Source organism: Balaenoptera musculus, chromosome 1 (assembly GCF_009873245.2).
Source record: "Balaenoptera musculus isolate JJ_BM4_2016_0621 chromosome 1, mBalMus1.pri.v3, whole genome shotgun sequence".
Taxonomy (NCBI): domain Eukaryota; kingdom Metazoa; phylum Chordata; class Mammalia; order Artiodactyla; family Balaenopteridae; genus Balaenoptera; species Balaenoptera musculus.
In genome coordinates this window covers 55592372-55614577 of record NC_045785.1, presented here as the reverse complement: position 1 = coordinate 55614577, position 22206 = coordinate 55592372, and the positions used below count along the sequence as shown (strand labels likewise).

The window sequence follows — 22206 nt, the reverse complement described above, 5'->3', positions numbered from 1 at the left end:
GCAGAGTCCTAGGTGTCCTAAAGCTTGTGAGATTTCCTGGTAGGTGGGGCTGGTTTCTGGGGAAGCTGGCTGAGGGGCCCAAGATGTCTCAGAGCTGGTGCCGGCCTGCTGGTGAGTGGGCTGGGTCCTGCCATGGCAGGCTGTGGGGCTGTGGTGGTTTTGGGGCTTGGGTCTGCCCACGGGTGTATATGGCTGGAGCCCAGGATGTCCTGGGGCTGGTGCCTGCCCACTGGTGTGTGAGGCTGGTTGAGAGGCTAGAGCCAGCTTGCTGGTGGGCAGGGCCAGAGCCCAGGGGGTCTTGGGGCTGGTACCTGCCCACTGGTGGCTGGAGCTGGGTCCTGTGGTCTCTGGATGCAGGGCCCTGGGGGTCCCAGGGCTAGTGCCTATGCACTGGTATGTGGAACTGGGTCCTGGCCCCTCTGGTTGCTATGGGCTCAAGGGGTCTTAAGGCAGCCTGGCCGCTGGTGAGTGGGGCTGTGTCCCCATCCTGTTAGTTGCTTGGCCTGATGCATCCCAGCACTGACCCAGCCGGGCCAGGTCAGGCACTAATAACCTAGAGGAAGGATTCCAAATGGTGCTTACCAGCACCAGCGTCCATGTGGTAGAATGAGCTCCCCAAAATGGCTGCCACCAATATTATATTAATTTATGTGATTAAAATTTAGAATAATATTACCTTCAGAAAATAAATTAAGTAACATGTATATAATTTACTGCCTAAGAATTTCAGAGATTAGCTTAAGAATAAAAAGACACTTAGCTTTTTTGCTCTATAACGACAACCTGCAGAATTAAAATCAGACGCTTAGAACAGAAATCTTACCTGTTCGCTTATTTCTGTCCACATAACAATACTTTAACTCATAGTCTTGTAATAAATCATGAACTTCCTGAAAGAGACAAAACATGAACTCAATAAACACACGAATGCAGTTAGTGGATGATCCAGCCATAGCAGCCGACCACCATTACCATCACCATCCCCCATGTAAAAAAATCTTCCATGGATCTCCATCACTTATTTAAATTAAAGGCATTCAGGCCCACCAGATATGGCACCAACCTACCTCTGCAAATACATCTCCCAATATATCCCTACACATGCCCATATTCCTGCTCAGATGAACACTCATTCTCTCATGAGTATACCATGCACAATCCTCACTCTGAATTACGCTGATACCTTGATCTAGCATGGGGCAAACATATCACTACAGCTCCCAAACTTCATCTAGAATCACATGCTTTCTTTGAAATCCCAGCTCAAATGTTCTTCCATGAAGATTTTTCCAATTCTTTTCCACAGAACATCACCTCTCCCACCTCTATGCTAACAATGGTCATACTTTATTTATGCCTCTTTACAGAAATAATATTAAACGTTTCTACTTGTGTACTACATACTGAGTTTTTAACAAGTATTACACCTGTAGATGGTAATACCAGCATGTAGAAGAAATAAATATAAATTAAAACCTAATTTAGAGATCCCTGGGTATGAAAACAAGTAATAACCACCAAGGTATGGTATGTAGTCCAATTTATTTCCCCTTGGCTCCCCAAGACGTTTAAACTGGCTTTCTTGTTTGTTCAGTTTCTATTACTAATCCAGTCTGAACTTTTAAATTGTGATATCATAACTTCCATCCACCTGGGAAAACACAGTATATTTCCTCTGTATTTCTCCAATCCTTTCTGTTAAACTGATAATACTTGAGTACAAGAACTATATTTTATTTATCTGTATATTATATATATTGCTTTGATTATACTAGGCACTCACATAAACATTAAAGTGAATATAATTTATTTTGTCATTGACTTGATATTAAGCCTTGAAAATTTTACTCATAATATACAACAGATGTAGTTATTATTTTTAAAAGGAATTGAACTATCACATAAATGGACATTTGGACCCCAGATTAGAGAGTGGTACAGCCAACCTGTTCTATATTACAAATGAATACACTAAACAGACATAAGTGCTAGGATGTTAAGTTTGCAACCTAAACTAATTAATTCAGTAATATAATAATAATTCTTATTACTGCTATTTTTATAGTTAACATTCATTTAGTTTTTACTAGGTACCAGAACACTGAACTTACTCCTTTCATTAAAAAATCAGGAAACCAGAGCAGAGCAAATTCAAGTAACTTGCCAAAGCTTACACTCAGTAATTTGCTGAGTGTAGATTCACCAATTGGCTTGGTTCTAGGGACAACACTCTTAACCTCTACGCTATACTGCCTTATTTCTTCCAGGATTAACTGAAATAGTATACTACCACAGTGCTGGGTGAAAAAAAGACAATCATCTTTGATATAAGAAAGATAAGAAAGGTAAAGGTGATAATTTAGTATTCTTTATCAGTAAGTCAATATTAGAAATGTTTTAAAATATACATACTTATCAATTATGTAAAATATTGTTTGATGGGGCTTTCCTGGTGGCGCAGTGGTTGAGAATCTGCCTGCCAATGCAGGGGACACGGGTTCGAGCCCTGGTCTGGGAAGATCCCACATGCCGCGGAGCAGCTAGGCCCGTGAGCTACAACTACTGAGCCTGCGCGTCTGGAGCCTGTGCTCCGCAACAAGAGAGGCTGCGATAGTGAGAGGCCCGCACACCGCGATGAAGAGTGGCCCCCGCTTGCCGCAACTAGAGAAAGCCCTCGCACAGAAATGAAGACCCAACACAGCCAAAAATAAATAAATAAATAAATAAATTTAAAAAATATATATATTGTTTGATGAATTACATAGTAATATGATCAACATACAGATTAGTTCATATATTACTGCTATGGTAATTTTTTGTCTTGTAAGCTTCAATATTTTCTTGAACTTAAACAACAGACAGTGTATTGCTCATTAAGTAAACATAACTCTCTCAGCAGCATACCATATACATTTTGCCAATCAGCTAATTTAATATTATACTTTATATAGAAGGTGACACAGTTTTGTTTGAAAGGATCCAGTGTGTGCTTTTAGTTGCACAAACTTTAATCTCTCATTTCACTAGTTAATAGCTGTCAAATGCCAGATAAAGAAAACATGATACTGCTCTTCACTTGATCAAGTCTCCGTAAACAATTGACATGTTATATTACTCATTTAGCTAACAGAACCACCTAAGTTTTCAAAGATGCATTTTGCAAGTTGGAAATTTTATTTTTAAAACACCCATATTTCTAATCATAGCTTTCCTATGTATCAGACGTGGAATACAGATTTTGCCAACTGGGAAACTTTACAAAGCTTCCTGCAAAGAAAAAAACAATTATTTTTCTCCATGCCCTGGTTGCCTTGACCCAGGCAAAAGTGGGTCACCCCTCAACTTGAGCCTCGGCAAGTTGGCCAAATTAAAAACTTAAACCTGAAAGAGAGTCCTAAGAAACATTTGCCAAAATTCTACTGTGCTCCACACCACACAAAACCAAAAGGACTAAAATTATGTCTCCCTGTTCTAATCTAGTTTTATGACACTTCTATTAACTTACAAGCTAACTTTAAGGAACGAAGTTCCACCTTTGATGCAAATACTTTGTCCTCTGACTAGCAATATCAGTTACACATTTCTTACAGTAAGATGAGCTCATCGAAATTGGTAATTGTTAGATAGCTTTAGTAACCTATTTCCAGACCCGATTCACCATCACTCCCTGGAATTAAATGAAAAGTTTTCCACATATGAAATGTTTTCTGGGGAGAGGTTTAATAGCTTTCAACTCAAAACAGTCTGTTAATAACCCCCCAAAAGTCAAACAACCATTGTTCTAGCTGGTGTGGACCTCTTCCTGAATGAAACCCAGCCTTAGTTTTAAACTTGAATCACATTGTCTTCTAAGCCCTTTGCAGACTTATGTTCTAAAAAGGGCTTTCATAGATTAAAGCACTTTGCTTTTAAATTCCACTTTTTTGGAATGAAAAAAATATTTTTATTTATGTTCTTTTAAAATTTTAAGTGACTTGATAATGCAAAAGGATTATCTGTAACATACATTATGAGGCATAATAATGAAATAAGCACCCAGGAACTCAACACCAAACTTAAAGACTAGGACATTGGCAACACTGTTCCATCCAACTATGCCTTCCTGCACTAGTCCATCCCCCATAGCTGGAGTCCTCAGGCAGGTTTGTATCCCCAAACAATACATTGTTTTGGTTTGTTTCTGAGCGTTATAAAAATGGTATTATGCTATTTTTAATCTTCTTTGCCTTGCTTTTTATACTCAATATTGTTTCTAAAATTCACTCATGATCCACATGGCTACTGTTTATTTATTCACTGCGGTTTAATATTCCATTCTGTGATTTTAGTATGGTTTACATTTCTATTTTTCTATCAATGAATATTTGATTTGTTTCCAGGTTGTTGCTATTTTGCTACTGTTTGCTATTAAACTACTGTCACCTTCTTGTAAATTTTACATATCTCCTGGTGTTCATTTGCAAAAGTTTCTGAAAGCGGGAAATTCCTGGGCTATACACATGCAAATGATCGTCTTTAGAAGAAAGTGCCAGCTTCTTTACCAAAAAGATTGTTAACAGCTTACATTCCTATCGATGGTATATGAGAGTCCTTACAATGCTTGGTCTTATCAGACACTTAAATTCTGTCAATTTAGTGGGTATAAAATCATACCTCCTTGTGCTCTTGATTTGCATTCCCTTGATTAATAAGGCAGGGCATTGTGATGGTTAGTTTTGTGTGTGAACTTGGCTACAGAATCCAGTTATTAAGTAATCTACGTGTTGCTGCAAAGGTATTTTATAGATATGGTTAATATCTACAATCGGTTTACTCTAAGTGAAGGAGATCACCTTGGATAATGCAGGTGGGCCCCATCTAATCAGTTGAAGAGCTTAAGAGAAAAACTGAGGTATTCTGGAGAAGAAATCCTGCCTCAAGACTGTAGCATCAACACCTGCCTGAGTTTCTAGCCTGCTGGTATACCTCACAGATTTTAGACTAGCCAGCCCTCACAATCAATCAATCAATTTCTCTATGTATGTATATAGTATAAATACACATTAATATAAATTTTATATATAATCTGTTTCTCAGAAGAACTCTGATACAGGTATTTTTCATATTTGTTTATCATTTGTTTATTTCCTCTTCTGATAAACATTTACTTATCTTTATTGCCCATTTTTCTATTGTGTTTATATTTTCTTTTATTGACATGTAGAATTTTTTTTTAATATTTTGGATACTAATTCCTTGTTGGGAAGCATATTAGATATGTATTCCCCTAGTAAGTGGTCTGTCATTTTATTTGTGGGTACTTTTGGTAAAGAGAAGTTTTTCATTTAATGAAGCCAAATATATCAGCTTTTCCCTTTAGAATTTCTGTTTTTTGTGCCTTAAGAAATCCTTTCCTGCCCAAGGTCATACAATAGTTTGTCTTCCAAAAGTTTTAAAATTTTTTCTTTCACTTATCAGTTTTTAGTCAGCTGGAGTTAGCCATATTATTCTAGCCATAATTTCCAGTACAATCTTGAATAGAAGTGATTCTGGTATTGCTCCTAATCTCAAAGGGAAATTTTTCAATATTTCACCATTGAACATGATTGCTTTTGGTTTCTCTAGATAATCTTTAAGTTTGAGGAATCTGTATTCTATTCCTGTTTGCTATGAGTTTTTACTATGAATGGGTGTTAAATGTTATCAAATGCTCTTTCTGCATCTACTGAGATGACTTAAGTCCCATCTTCATGCCAGTGACCTCCAAATTTTTATCTCCACCTCAAATTTCTCTCCCGGGCTCCACACCTATACAAGCTATTGCTTGCTCAGAACTGCATTTGAATGTTACACACCAGATAATACTGTTTTGGGCCCAACACAAGGCCCATCATATGATACATTTCGTGGTACTGGCTGAGTAAATGCGGTGTCAATTTTAACTTGGCTAAATTTTTAACAGCTTTCAATGCAGCTGTTTTGCTGGAAAGTTCTTTTGAATACCTACTCTTTGCCAGGGGAACATTTTGACTTGGCTTAAAAAAAATTAGTAAACTTTCAGCTTTTTTATTAGGAGTATAATCATTTATTGAATGCTTACTTTATCTCAGGCCCTTTACTGAAATAACCTTGTTTAACCCTAACAAACCCATGATATGGATTTTAAAGTTGGATGTTATTATCGATTTTAAAGCCGAGGATATTGAGGCCTAGAGAAGGGACTTGTATAGACAGTATGTAACGAATCTGGGATTCAAACCCAGGTTGACAGACCTCAGAGCAAACACAATGAATACTATATCTTAAGTATCATCAATACAAAAAATAAAACCTATGCACTATTCATTTCCATCGCATTCCTAATGCTTACTGCGTCACTGACCTCCTAACCTTAGGACAGAGATCAGGGTAAGAACAAAGTTTGGGAGATAAAAGCAAAAACAACATAATTTTACTTTTTGACAGCTAGAAATCTGAAAGCATCACTCCCTTGTTTAAATATTTCGATGGATCCTCATTTCCCTTAAAACAAAATCCAAACTTCCTTAAATGTCTTTCAATCATCTGGTCCTACTTAATGTGCTAGCCTTATATCGAATCACTACCCCTCTCAAACTCTACGCCTTAGCCACAATGCCCTAACTCTTGGCCATGCTTTCTCTTTTCTTTAGGACTTGATATATCTTGCTACTACCACTATGAATATTCCTCACGTCTCCCTTTCTCTCCCTTCCCCTAGTTAATTTCTCTCTCCCTGGTTTTCAGCTTAAATGAGTTTCTCTAAGAAGCCTTTCTGAATCTCTCAGGTGTGGAGTAGGTAGCTTTCTTTTGTGCTCCCATAGCATTTTTTACTTTTTCCATCGCAACACTTATAGCACCTATCATCCGTATTTTAACTGCTTATATATCTGTATCTTCATTGGATTGTAGGCTTATTAATAGCAAATAGCACGTATCTGGCCTTGTTCGTAAAAAAGTCTCCAACATTTGGCAAAAAGCAGACCTTGAATATTTGTTAAGTGCATGAATATTTGTTTCTACATATTACCTTTATCCACTCCAATACAGTATTTTTTCTAAGATTATTTTACAATCTGAACATAAACCAATATGTTTAAAGTGCTCAAAAAGAAAAAACAATTACTCTCTTTACACTAACCTAATACATAACTCACTTCTTCTTTAAAAGAAAATATGTACATACCTCAAATTAATGAATATTATATATCTGGCAGTAAGAGGTTCTCCTTGAGCAGTTCTTGCTTATAGATATCCCCAGGAGATAGATTTACATAACCATGTCTCCCAAAGAATAATCGTACAGAAATCATAATCTCCTTTTCTCTGACACAAATGTTTCTTCTTTCAAATATCACCCGGATGTAATACTGTATTCGTTTCCCATTGCTGTGCAACAAATTATCACAAATTAAATTGCTTAAAACAATCCCCATTTATTATCTCTCAGTTCTGTAGGTCAAAAGTTCCGGCAGGCTCAAATGCATTCTCTGCTTAGGGTCTCTCAAGGCCCAAAATCAAGGGCTTAGGCAGGCTGGGCTCTTATCTGGAGGCTCTAAGAAAGAATGCACTTCCACTCATTAAGGCAGTTAGCAGAATTCAGTTTCTTGCAACTGTAGAACTGGAGTCCCCATTTTCTCGCCGGCTGTCAGCTGGGGACCACACTCAGCATCTAGAGACTGCTCTAAAATCCTTGCATGTGGCCCCCCTGCATCTTCAGACCCAGCAACAGTGCATCAAATCCTTCTTGTGCTTCAGATCATCTGACTTCTCCCTCTGCTACTAGCTGGAGAAAACGCTCTGCTTTTAAAGGGCTAGTATGATGAGATATGGCTCACCGGGATAATCTCCCTTTTGATACCCCTAAGGCAACTGAGTAGTAACCTTAATTATACCTGCAAACATCCCCTTTTGTCATGTAATGTAACAATCACACATGTGATACCTTGTCACATTCACAGTTCCATGGATTAGAAATCTTGGGGGGCCATTTCTAAATTCTGCTTGCCACGACACCACTAATAATAGATATCACTTACTGTACCCTTACATATATTTTACACAAAATATCTTATGTCATACCTCAGGTTTCAGAGCTCAAGCAAGGTGAGGAGGACATCTGCCCAGAAGGAAAACCCAGCACAGAGAGTCAGAACTCAGGCAAGGTGAGGAAGCCTTCTGGCCAGTGGAACAGCCCAGTACAGAAGGATTGAGCTTATATCGGATGAGGTGGGTGTCTGCATGGGGGAGGGCACAGTCATCTGCAGTGGTGATGGGAGATTGATTACTTAAAGGAGGATTGTTCAAATAAGTAAATATATTAAGGACAATGAACACCGGGTTTCTCACTGTCAGGAAAAAAAAAAAAAGTAACAAACATGGAATGGGAGAAAACTAGAAAGAACTCTACGGAGTTAGACTGCAATTTGATATATCAGTGTGAACTCATTCCTTTCAATAGACGGACAGATATAGGTGTAAATATATGTGTGTACACACATACATACACTCATATATTCTCTAGCTCTGCCTACTAAGAGGAACTGACAGCAGTGATATCTCAATGGCAATGAGTACATCTAGCTCCCAGATCTTGGCTTCTTAATAGTATTTTCCCCTAAAAGAAACTAGGCTTTATAAAAGTCATCTAGGGCTGCCATAACAAAATATCATAGACAACAGAAACTTAATCTTCTCACAATTCTGGAAGTTAGAATTCCAAGATCAAGGTTCTAGCTGACTTGGTTTCTGCTGAGATCTCTCTTCCTGGCTTGTAGATGGCCACCTTCTCCCTATGCCCTCACATGGCCTTTCCTTGGTGCTTGCACACATTGGGGTTGGGCTGGGGGTGAGGCACTCAGCAGAAAGAGAGCTCTCTGGTGTCTTTTCTTCAATGACAATAATCCTATCAGATCAGGGCCCCACCCTGATGACTTCCTTTAAATTTAATTACTTCCATAGAGACCCCAGCCACACTGGGGGTTAGGGCTTCAACATATGGATTTGGGGGAACACAAGCATTCAGTCTCCCATGAAATGGATGATTCAAGAGCTAAAGCACAGAAAGTAAAATATAAGCTGCAACAGCGTATTGTGTCAAAAGCAAAGGAAGTGCTCGGTGAATGACGGGGACATGTCAGAAGTACATAGGACCAGTAGACCATATAGAAGCAACCTAAGTGTCCATCAGAAGATGAATGGATAAAAAAGATGTGGTGTGTATATATATACAATGGAATATTAGCCATAAAAAATAATGAAATTTTGCCACTTGCAACAACATGGTTGGACCTGAAGGGTATTATGCTGAGTGACATAAGTCAGAGAAAGACCAATACTGTATGTTATCACTTACATGTGGAATCTAAAAAGTACAACAAAATATGAATATAACAAAACAGAAACAGACTCACTGATATAGAGAACAAACTAGAGATTACCAGTGGGGAGAGGGACAGGGGAAAGGGCACAATAGGGGTAGGGGATGAAGAGGTACAAAGTACTATGGAAAAAATATATAAGGATGTAATATATGACACAGGGAATATAGCCAATATTTTATAATAACTTTAAATGGAGTATAATCTATAAAAATATTGAATCACTATGTTATACCCTTGAAACTAATATAACATTGTAAATCAACTATAGTTTAATTTAAAAAAAAAAAGGACCTTTCCCTTAAGTGTGTGCTAGAATTAGTGACTTGTTTCCAAAGAACAGTGAATGGGAAAAATAGTATCTTTACAGAGGAGTGATGTGGCAGACATCATCTTAAGGAAATGATCAAGGTTAACATCACCAGTGAAAGTCATATTGATGTCACGTACCCCATGAAATGACATGATCAGAAGTGGACTTTGCCTCTGTGGAATTCTTCCCAAAATTCCATATCCCTAATCTCCCATGAGAAAAACATCATACAAACCCGAGGGGTGTTCTAAAAAGTTTCTGACCAAACTATCAAGATCATGAAAAACAAGAAAAGACTAAGAAACTGGTTCAGAATGGAAATTAAGGAGATGAGATGTGGTAACTAAATGCAATGTGGTACCCTGGACTGGATCCTGAAACAGGAAAAGGACATTAGTGAAAAAAACAAGTCAAATCCAAAGTCTACAGTTCAGTTAATAATAATGTACCAATGTTCATTTCTTAGTCTTGACTAGTGTACCTTGGCTACAAGATATAACATTAGGGGAAACTGGGTAAAGAATATATAGGAACTCTATGTACTCTCTTTGTAACTTCTTTTGTAAATCTAAAATTATTCCAAAACAAAAAGTTTATTTAAAAAGAGGACGTAGGAGCCAGCTTAAAGAAGCTCCCACTGTCCAAACGTAAAACAATTAAAGCATCAAGGTAAGTAATGATAGTAATGGAGCATAAACCGTTGAACAACATAGGAAACCAAGAGTTTACTTTTGATATAAAATAATAAATCAAAAAATTGAACACTAGAAAGGGAATACAGGCATACCTCAGAGACATTGTGGGTTTGGTTCCAAGCCACTGCAATAAAGTGAATATCAAAATAAACTGAGTCACACAAATTTTTTGGTTTCCCAGTGCATATGAAAGTTATGCTGATACTGCACTGTAGTATATTAAGTGTGCAGTAGCATTATGTCAAAAAAAAGTATATAACAATTAAAAAATACTTTATTGCTAAAAAATTGCTATCTGTCATCTGAGCCGTCAGCACATCATACTCTTTTTGCAATAGTAACAAAGATCACTGATCACAGATCACCATAACAAATGTAATAATAATGAACAAGTTGGAAATATTGTGAGAATTACCAAAATGTGACACAGAGACATGAAGTGCGCAAATGCTGTTGGAAAAATGGTGCCGACAGACTTGTTTGATGCAGGGTTGCCACAAACTTTCAATTTGTAAAAAATGCAATATCTGGGACAAGCAAATAAAGAAAAGCACGCTAAAATGAGGTATGCCTGTAGAATATTTATACAGTCTTAAAGTATCTCCTCTGAAAAATCCTTATTAATTACAAAGGGAAAAACTTTGCTTATAGAAGACTGGCAGATACCACTTTAATAAAAGTCAATCAGAGGGATCAAAGTTAACTTTATCAGCAATGGGACAAATCTAAAACGTGCATCACCCTGTGATATTCCTGCCAAGGTTACGTAACTTGAGTCTAATTATGCAGAACTAATCTAATTATATAGAATGCCCAAATTGTAGGACACTCTATAAAGTAACTGGCCTGTAATCTTCAAAAGGGTCAAGGTTGGAAAAGACAAGTTATTCCAGACTGAAGACTAAAAAGACACAACAACTAAGTGCAATATATGATTCTGAACTGGATCCTTTCACTATAAAAGATATTAATGGGAAAACTGGCAAAACGTAAATGCGATCTGTAGATTTGATGGCAGTATTCTGAGTTTGATGGTAGTGATGTGTTTATGCTGGAGAAAGTCCATATGTGTAGAAAATACACAGTAAAGTACTCAGGTTGATAGAGAGTAGGTCAGTGCTCACTCTCAAACATGTCAGGGAAAAAAAGTTCTTTGTACTGTACTTACGACCTTTCTGTAAGTTTGTGATTATTTCAAAATTTAAAATTTCCCAGATTCAGATGATCTTGTTTATTGCCATTACTTCTACTCTAGATCAGGATGCAAAAAACTAACAAGGTATAAACTCAGAGAGAAGGAGACTAATCTGAAGTCAAAAGCAAGCAGCGGAACTTGAGGGTAATAGAAGATCCAAAGTTCAGGAAATAAAGACAAGCTGGGAACTACAAGCAGATAATCACTATAGTGGGTTAAGGAAAGATATAAAAACTGATTAGCTGGGGCAAAGCGGATAGGGTGGGGCGGGCTGGAGCTGGGTGAAAGGGGATGGCAGGAAAAGAGGCAAAGAATATGCATGCAAATACGGGCTCAAACAAATGCAATGAATTCTAATGCTATCTTGGCATTCAGGTGGTAACAAAAGTTTAACAGAAACCTTCAAACTCACAAAGAAAATGTACAAGCATAAGGACGAAGGAAATCTAAAGATAATGAGAGTAAATAAGCACAAAATTAAGCATCAAATGCCTAGAAAACAAGTTTAGAGACCCACAATAAGTTAGAGACTCAGAAATTGAACAAAAAAGGGAAACTTTTCATAGCAATAAATACTTATTGTGAATAGTCTTGATATGTTTTAAAGTGACATTCTTTATATCAACCTCACACGTTAAGTGAGAAATAGTACACTGTAATATCTTGGACTCTAAGAAAAAAAATTCTGTACATCCACTCTGTGTCAGGCACAATAGGTAAAGTGTTGGTAATACTGGGTGACCAGAGAACAATGAGCTTTTACATCAAACGTAAAGTGACACAGGTGACTTTCTTAGAAAGAAAATTAAGAAGTCTGATTTATTTTCTTGCCCAGAGAGAGGGTCATCCCACATATGCATAAATGTGGCCCACAGAAGTTTCTGCTGAAAACTCTTCTCAAGAAGCAGCTTTGGACCTGTTCAAATGGTCCATACTCAGGTGAAGTCCCAAACACATAATCAAAATTACACTGGCGTGGAAAGGTGCTTCTCAGTTTAGGTCTAAAATCTCCCAGAGTGAGATCAGGGGTAAATTACAAGAGATCCACAACCCCTTGAAATTACATGCAAATTTCTGTGTGCCTATGAACATTAGAACTTTTCTGGAGAGAGGGTTTATAGCTTTCAACTTACTCACATGCAATAAACAGTTGACTGATAGAATAATTATATGTGAATGGAGTTCACTGCCTAAAAAGCTAACACAGTCTTACAATACAAAATCTGTTCATCTTACAAACTAATCCTGAAAGCCTGCCATGTGTCAGACACATTAACAGAAGTATAGCATTTTAGAACAAATAGGTGGGTCATCTCCTTCTGTTTTAAACTTCCCTTGGAACAATGTGTCAGGTTCTAGGTTAAACACTGGTGACACAAAGGTAAATATTACATAATCCCTGTCCTTTGAAACACAATATAGAGTGTATGCAGGGGAATTACAATCATAATACAGTGTGGGATAAGAATATAAACTTCGGAATAAAAAAGACATTAGCTTTTCTCCACTCTACTACTACTAAGCTGAATGGCTTTGGGCAAATTGCTTGACATTAATTTTGCATCTGTGTTTCCCTATCAATAAAACGAGAATAAAAAAATCTGATCTCACAGCCTTGAAAAAAGGATTAAATATAATGTAAATGAAGCTCAGTGCCTGGCAACAGTAGGCATCTAATAAACAAAGGTTATTATTGTTATTATAGAAATCCAGAGAAAAGAGAATTTGCTCTGGCTGAGGGATTACAAGGAGATCTCAACTAGACTACCATACTCAATTTGGGGCGCCACATTTTAAGAGATGCAATGACAAAATGATAGTGGTGTGCGTTCAGAGAAAAATAAACAAGATGGTGAGGAAACTCAGACTCATGTCCTAAATCTAGTGGTTTGAAGGAGGTGAAGTTATAAGTTAAAAAAGAGAATACCATAATTTCTCTATGCTACTAGAGGGGAGAAGTTGGATCAAGAAATCAAAATTTCAGGGAAATAAATTTTACATATTTAATATAATAAGACATTTATAACAAAAGCTGTCTGAAGATGGAGTAGGATACCTTACAAAACAGTGATTTCTTTGAAACTAAAGGTGTTTAAAATGTGCTAGAAACCATGTGTTTAGGACTCTGTAAATTGTATTCATGTATTAAGCAAAAGGGTTGGATAAAATGTCTTCTACCATCCCTTTCAATAAGATTTCATGTCTTTTTAATTAAAATTCTGTATTATTTAGGAGAGTACTGGTTGGTAATAACATAAGACCCAACTTGAAATAAATGAAAAATAAAGGGAAGTTAGGGTCTTGCATAATAAGAAATGCAAAGGTAGGTCAAGCTTCAGATATAGTTTGATCAGGGCTCTAGCTCAGCCTCTATTTTTCTTTTCTTTCTTTCTTCCTTCCTTCCTTCCTTCCTTCCTTTCTTCCTTTCTTCCTTTCTTTTCAGGTCAATCCTCCTTTGGATGTCTGCTCTGTCCTCAGTATGTCAGCTACAATCTGAGCAATGTGTCTCTGCATTCATATCCCGTGGGAAGAAAGAATTACCTTAACAACCAAAGTCCTAAGCTTCTTTATTATACTAGGCTGAAATAATCACTATGGCCAAGGAAGGGACTACCATGTGCTGACTGGCTTACACCCAGGTTATTGCCCATCCTTTAACCAATTCCAATGGCAAAAGAGAAGAATTCTGTTTGTTGGTTTACGTCACTTTTACAGATAGGGACAGAAGGCAAACCCACTCAAACCATGCAGTCTCTAAATAATGGAGGGTAGGTCCCCAAAGGAAAATCTGGGCACTACTAGGAAAGACAAGAGGAAGAACGGAAACTGAGTAGGCAACAGTATCAGGGTCTCAGCAAGAAACAGATGGCACACTCAAAGACTAAGTAATTGGAGAGAATTTTTTAAAGAGACTATCTACAAAAGTTTACAGAAAGCCCACGGTTAGCAACAGTCAGTCCCCTACAACCCCTAGGCCTAATAAGGCAAGGGGAATGATTACAACAACCCAGAGAGCTTAGGTGCATGCAGGGTTCCATTGGAAAGAAACTGTGACCTTTGAAAGAGGAAACAGCCAAGCCACAGTAACCTCATAGAGATGGAGCTGGGTGAATAAATGCCCCAATCTCTCTCTCCTCTGCCCTTTGATCTCCCACCAGTGGCTCTGGCCAAATGCAATCAGAAACCAGAGAATAAGAGAGCACTGTTAGTGCTTTTCACAGTTCAGTCAGCCTCCGAGGACACAAAGCAGGTAAGAAGGGTGGAGAAAGGTCTGTAGGAACAAATGGAAGATATTCAGTATAGCAACCAAAGACAATCCTCTGCAATCGTGAGCCAAAACAGCTAATACAGACAAGTGTTCTAGGTGGTCTGATGTCCCCACTTCTCACTCAGTACCCCTCAGTGCACACTATCACCTTAGACTGAGGCGACTGCCCCTTAGGCAAACAAAGTAAAAACAGAGCCAGGGGGCTTCCCTGGTGGCGCAGTGGTTGAGAGTCTGCCTGCTGATGCAGGGGACACGGGTTCGAGCCCTGGTCCAGGAAGATCCCACATGCCGCGGAGCAGCTGGGCCCGTGAGCCACAACTGCTGAGCCTGCGCGTCTGGAGCCTGTGCCCCGCAACGGGAGGGGCCGCGATGGTGAAAGGCCCGCGCAACGCGATGAAGAGGGGCCCCCACTTGCCGTAACTGGAGAAAGCCCTCGCACGAACCGAAGACCCAACACAGCCAAAAATAAATAAATAAAATAAATAAAGTAGCTATAAAATTAAAAAAAAAAAAAAAAAAAGCACAATGTGAGAGTTGCAAATTAAGTTTAAAAAAAGAAAAAAAAAACAGAGCCAGGGTTTCTAATAAGCAATTATAGATATTTAAATTTATAGGTGATTTTGTTTTCTTTATTTATGTTTTAACATTCTTTCATTAGCCTGTTTCAGCTGGGCTAAGCAGAGCTAAGCATAAAGCTTTTTAAGCCCACAGATGGGAGATGAGCCCTGGAGACCCTAAGGGCCACTAGCTATAAGGTAGGGAGACGTCTTTGGACTGCTTAACACTCAGCATTGTGATGCAAACCACAAAATACTCCTCTTCTCAAATGTGTTTTCAGAGCAAGAACAAGCATTGCTGAAACACTTTTTTAAGAATTTCTGCCAAGACTAGAAGTTCACCGAGCCAGTGGTGTCCCAGAAATGTAGAAATATATTCCTTTAGCAGCTTTCAGTGTTCTTGTTACACTGGGAATAGGATAATAAAATACACAGAAAGGACATAGAACCCGTAAGTCAATTCTGATTAACTACACTAAAAAAGAAAACATAATAGATAACTTTTAAGTAGTACAAACTACTACACTAAGAAAAGTAACTTTTGGAAGTAAGCAAAATGACATTCTCAATAAGAAAAAGAATGATTTCATAATGCAAAGACATCCCAGTACTGTCAGTTTAAAAACGAGGCAATAATTACTGAATATACTGTTAGAGAAAACAAATCATGTGTATTTTTAAATCCCACAGTTAAAGAACACAAAGCATGTGAGAAAATTCTATTGGTTTTTGAATAACATAAAAGAAAAATGGGAATAAACAGATTTTAAAAAGAAAATCAACCAGAGTTTCCTACATTTGGTGGTTTGTTATTCTAAAAAGTGCTATGCTTTCAAATGGGCCTCTATGAATTAACCATCAAGCTTCTCAACTAACTACCCTAATAGAGTACTTCGAAATGAAAGTTAATAATACCCAAAGTGAGACAATAGAATGTTTCTTCTATTTAGCCCTAAGCACTTCACATTTTCTTCTAATTACACAATAAAATCTCTTTCAGATTTTAAAATAAATACAACAAAAACAAAATACAGGTACATGCATACGATATGTAAGAAAACAACTGAGTGAACTCAAACAATATAGTAAATAAATGCCACTATTTCTCCATTTTGAAACCCCAGTAACAATGCTACTGAAACAGAATCAGGTTAACCATAAAATATAAACAATTTATAGAAATACAATTAAAAACCACATATTAGTGCATTACCTTAACTAATCAAAATTCTAAAGTCAGAGTTGCAAAAGACTATTCACACATATAGACACACACATATACACAATGGCTACACTGAATAAGAACCAGTGTTCACAGCATTGCTATTATTCACTATAAATAATTCTAATAATTATTATAAATATTATTCATGATAAATTTATCACTATAATAACATTCCAAAACACTAACAAAGACATAAATACCAAATCACAGTGGCACGAAGTACTCAGGGATGGAGGTAGCTTTAAAAAATTAGAGTAGAATCCAATGTAGAACCAATAAAAAATGAGACTAGAAATGTAGGCAGGGGCCAAGTCACAAAAAGCCTAGAGTCTTAGAATTCTATTCTAGCATGTCATGCTTCTCAAGTGAGGTCTGAGTACTCCACGGTAATACAGGAGTATGGAAAATCACAGGATAATTGTGGTGCATCTTCCATAAGTGTCAAGTTTATGTAAAAAATTTGGAGGGAAGTTAAATGAGTTTGCCACTGTTTTTATATTAAATCCAGTTTTCCTAGAACATAAAATTAATGTGAATTTTCAGACAGAACATGAAGCTTCAAAGCAATTTCACTCTTGCCATAGGCTAATTCAGGTTCACTATTCCTTACAATTTGAGAAGAGACAAATGAGGGAGAATTTGAGGGAAAGTTTGAGAAGCAGTGCTGGGAATGTGGAGCCAAAGATTTTTGTTGTTGTTGTTTTGTCTTGTTTTGAATAGGGGAGTGATATCAGATTTGTGCTTTGGGAAGCTCTCTCAGGGAAACAGTAAGCAGGATGGGCTAAAAAATAAGAGACAGCACGATAATGAGGGTAAGTGACAAGCAGAAAGGTTGTAACTGTGCAAGAGATGAAAAGGATATGAACCAGAGTTGAAGCTATGAGAACACAGAGGGCTGGGAGGATTCCGGAAAGCATACGATGATCACCTGACAGCGCCTGACTGACGGCACAGTAACTATTCTTTTGAGAACTTATTAGTATAAAGGCGTTCATTTTTTTAGAGTTAGTATTTCTACTACTGTAAGGTATTTGACATTTGTACCTTTAAAAGCTCCCACTTAAAAATAATACTGTCATGAGAGAGTGGCATGGGCATATATACACCACCAAATGTAAAATAGATAGCTGGTGGGAATCAGACACATAGCACAGGGAGATCAGCTAAGGTGCTTTGTGACCACCTAGAGGGGTGGGATAGGGAGGGTGGGAGGGAGACACAAGAGGGAGGAGATACGGGGATATATGTATATGTATAGCTGATTCACTTTGTTATACAGCAGAAACTAACACACCACTGTAAAGCAATTATACTCCAATAAAGATGTTAAAAAAAAAAAATAATACCTTTCGTGTGCCTTCTAATCATAGGAAGTGTAAAGTTGTGGGATGCTATTTGGTATATGCTGTTATACCAAAAATTAAACAAAATATGAGTAAGACTTATGAAAACTATGTTTAATAAAGAAAATACCCATGTTTTAAAAATGTTAAGAAAAAATTATTGGGCTCCTAATGATCAATCACCAACATAGCTTTTCTAGAAACATAACTATACAGTTTGAGAACCAGAGTTAGGAATGACTTTGATCCTTAATGTGATATTCCAGAATAAATGAATGAACACAGACTCTTCTAGAAAAGAACAAGAACTTGGGTATTTAAAATATCTGATTACTTAGAAACTGAACAAAAAGTAGTAACTTTTTTTTTTTTTTTTACCATGTTAGTCATTTCATAAGAAGGAAATAGGAGTTTATCCAGCTGATACTGGCTAAAAGATACAAAATAAGATTAAACTTAATTCTTCACTAGTAAGTTGACAGTAAAATGCAGCCACTAGGTAAAAACAGAATTATAACTGTTAAGGTAAATAAAAGATAAAACAAACAAAAAATCCTAGCAGAAACATACTCAAGAAAATATTACAACTTGAGAAGTAGATCAAGTAAATGTTAATTTTATTGGACTAATAAAAATAGCAACTCTTAGTTTAAATAACCTGAAGAAAAGAGTGTCTTTTAATTGCTTTTAGAAATTAGCATGCTTCGGTCTATTCTACTTATTTGTGTAACACAGACCATTGATATTTATAATATGATTGTGATCAGAAAACTTAGGAAAGGTACAAGCACTGAAGAAGACAACAGAAAAAAGAAAAACACTACTCAAACAAATGTTATCTGTAATCAAACACTGATCTGTTTAAATTTTAAAACTACATTATCAGAAATATTTAAAATAATATTTTGTTATGGAAATCATCATAGAAAAAAACAAAGGCTAGGACAAGTCTGGAAACTAGTCTGTAGGTCCTAACAACTTTTATTTATTTATTTTTTGCTTATAGATGAAACTCTTCAGCTCTCAGAAAGCATGGCATAAAAATTTAAGATACTCTACTTGGCAGTAAAAGACTCATCTAGACATACAGATCTTAAACCAATTTTATTTGATAGTTTATGCTTGCTACCTTACAGAAAAATCCTAAAATTTAGGCGAAACATAAATTCATAACGGAGAAAGAAATCTCAAAAATACAAATCAGTGTAATTCTCATAAAACCTCTCTCCATCACTAACAACAGGTAATTAACTGTTCCTTTTATTAGACTCTTTAATATATTTTTTCAAGTCTCTTGAGAAGGGAGATGAGAAAGATACCAACACCAAAGGAAGAACAGACAGAACTATCTAAAATTTTTCGTCCAAATATTTTGAAAATTAATGCAAAGAAATGTGATAACAAAAATAGTTGACATGCTACAAAGGAAATTAGGACACTTCTCCACCTCTCTTCCAGATGATCTACACACATAGTTGCTATTTCTTCAATTTTTTTTAAAATTCCATCTGCCTTTTCCAAGCCTCCCTCTTTCTGTGCTCACTTGCTGTCCTATACTTGCGTGGGCACGGGAAAGTTGCTTCTATGAAATCAGTCCATTGCAGGTGTCCTTATAGCATTACAAAACATCACCTGCCTGAGGGGAAGTGGACAACCATGGAAAGAGTTGAAAGAGGGATGACATGTACAAACACTGACAGAGACTTTTTTACATTGCTTTTGAAACAAAATGGCCCTTCATGCATAAGGGTTATAAGGTTACATGCTCACATTTATTGTGAGTGACTATGTAAGGTCTAATTACATAGTAATGAGGCATTGGTCTCAATATTTAACGGATCTAATGGAAGAACCGCTGCAGTTATCAACAGGCAGCTCCCCTGCAATTCCATGCATCCCACTACAGGAGGAACTACACGAAGTGCCCCAAATCTGCAACCACCAGGACAGACCACCCTCCCCATCCCCACAAAATATAGAAATTCCAATTAAATGTGAAAGATACGTGAACATCTAGACAAGAAACCCTTAATAGTCAAAGAAATTCGATTTTTTTTTTTTGGTAAAATACATACGCACAGGAAAAGATAATACTCCACGTTAACAATGGTTAAGTATCAAAACTACAGGTGATTTCTATTCCTCCCTTTGCGCTTCTTTGTGTTTTCTAGCTTTCCTACAATGAGCACGTAACTTTGGTAATCGAGGAGAAAAAAAAAAAAAGTCAAATAGATGCAGAGCTTAAAGCAAGAGTTAATCTGGATCAAAGACACAGAGTAGCCTATCTTTAAGCCTCCTCGGAGTCACTGAGGAACAAATCCTCCAGTACTCGGCAGGGAGAAGACGGCTGCAAGGCTCCCCAAACCGCAGCGATAACCTCTCTATTCCAGGGTCTTAGCAAACTGAGGGGACAGCGTTGTTTCATACAAACTTGGTCAAGTGCTCCTGCAACAGCAAAACTCACTCCCAGCTCTCCCATGACCCCGCCCCCCAGGGCACACCCAAGTCGCGAGGACCCCGGCGGGACCCTGCGCCAGTCTCAGGGTGCTCCCGAAGACTTGTCCCCCACCCGCAAGCTGTGCTCCGCAGCTCACCTCCGCTCTCCTTCACTTACTTCCCCGACCCCTTCCCCCAGTACACCACCCTGGGCCATCAGGGGAAGGAAGGAACCAGCCGGACTTAGAGACAGCGCTCCAGATTCCAGTGACCTTGGACAAGCCCATTCGCCTCTCCGAGCCTCAGTTTCCTAATGTGCCTCCTTCGCGGGGTGACCGCGGACTCACAAACCCGGGGGGCTCTGCAAAAGCCAAGGACCGTTCTCGTAACTCTGCACGACCCCCTCCCCCGGACCGCCCCCAGGCGCCGGGCACCAGCCTGGACACCGGGGTGGGGTGGGGGGGGCGTGGGCAGCTTCTCTCTAAAGCTCCTGCCCCGTAGCCCCCCGGGACGCGTCGCCTCGCAGCCCGTCCCCACACCTGGCAGTTGCTGTCCTGGGGCAGGTTTTTCACCAGGATCTTCCTGCGGTTGCTCAGCTCCCGGCGCATCCGCTGCAGCCGCGCGGCGACCTCCTCCGGGTGCAGCGCGGCGGGCGCCGGGCCCCCGGCGTCTTTGCGCGCCTCGGCGGAGGGGTCCGGCCCGCGCGGCCCCGACCCCGGCTCGGGCCCCGCCACGCCGCCCAGGCCAGCGCCCCCCTCGCCGCCGGCTCCCGCCGCCGCCGCCGCCATCTTCCCGGGCGCCCCGCGGCTGCGGGCTCCTCGGAGGCTCGAGGGGAAGGGAGAGAGAGAGCCGGAGGAGGCCCGGGCGGGGGCGAGGCGGGCCGAGGCCGCGGAGCGGGTGGGGGGAGGGGGAGGGAGGCGGCGCCGCAGCCAGCAGCCGGCGGGCGGGAAGAGGAAACCTGAGCGCCGAGGAGGAGCCCAGAACCACCTCGCGGGAACCTCCCCCTCGGGCCCCCGGGCCCCCCGCACCGGCGAGCCCGCCCCGCCCGCGGGGGCCTCGGCGCCGCCACCCGGACACCTGTGCCGGCGCGGGCGGGCGGGCGAGCTCCCCTCCCTGCAAGGCCCTAGCGAAAGCCCAGGTTTGGGCTCTGGGGATGCGGCCCTTTGGCACCGGCTTCCCCGGGGGCACTCGGGCCCCAGGCGTCGGTCCCCGCGCGGCCTCCCCACGTGACACCGCAGCTGTCCCCGAGCTCCCCTCGAAACTCCCGCGCTGGGGCGGCTCCGGGGCTGCAGACGCGAATTCAGCCTCCCCAAACCCGGGGAGGCCCCTGCCCGCTCCGATTGGTGACCCTTCTTCTCTGCTCAAGATGTGCTCGTCTGGCAGAGAAGTTTGAGTTTGCCATGAAAAATAAAATCTGAGGTTTTCTAGGGAGTACAAAAAGGCAAGAATTCTGGAGGCAATTTTATATATTTGAAAAAACCTGATCGCAAAGTATTTTCCTAGCTGTGTCTACGAGAAAGCCTGTGCCCTTGACCCGTCCCTCCGTTTCTTCTGTACGTTTCCTAAAATGTAAAACCTTGATGCTTGCATATGCAGCATATAAAGGGGTGCCGAAACAAAGACTAAAATGGAAGAGGAACTGTGGCAGAGGGTTGGCGAAAACGCTACTTGGAACATTATTTTAATTGAAACTTGGAGGGAGAGTTACTCTGTAGAGTTAAGTCACAGTGATGTTATCAGATCAAACAATTGGGCAGCCTTTGACTGGCACCAGCCCAAATGACTATGAGTAAAGAG

The 22206-nt window shown here is 39.5% G+C and overlaps 1 protein-coding gene across 2 annotated transcripts in view; it reads right to left on the bottom strand.

Annotated features, from left to right (window-relative positions):
- The window catches only part of RAVER2 (ribonucleoprotein, PTB binding 2), a 112339-nt gene extending 91142 nt beyond the window's left edge, over window positions 1-21197 (bottom strand). For both annotated transcript variants that reach the window (XM_036853271.1, XM_036853279.1), the window contains exons 1-2: window positions 20949-21197; window positions 824-890 (exon numbers count right to left, since the gene is read on the bottom strand). In XM_036853271.1, the coding sequence (XP_036709166.1) occupies window positions 824-890; window positions 20949-21197 (316 nt within the window). The remainder of the gene's footprint in view (window positions 1-823; window positions 891-20948) is intronic.
- Between the last annotated feature and the right edge of the window lie 1009 nt (window positions 21198-22206).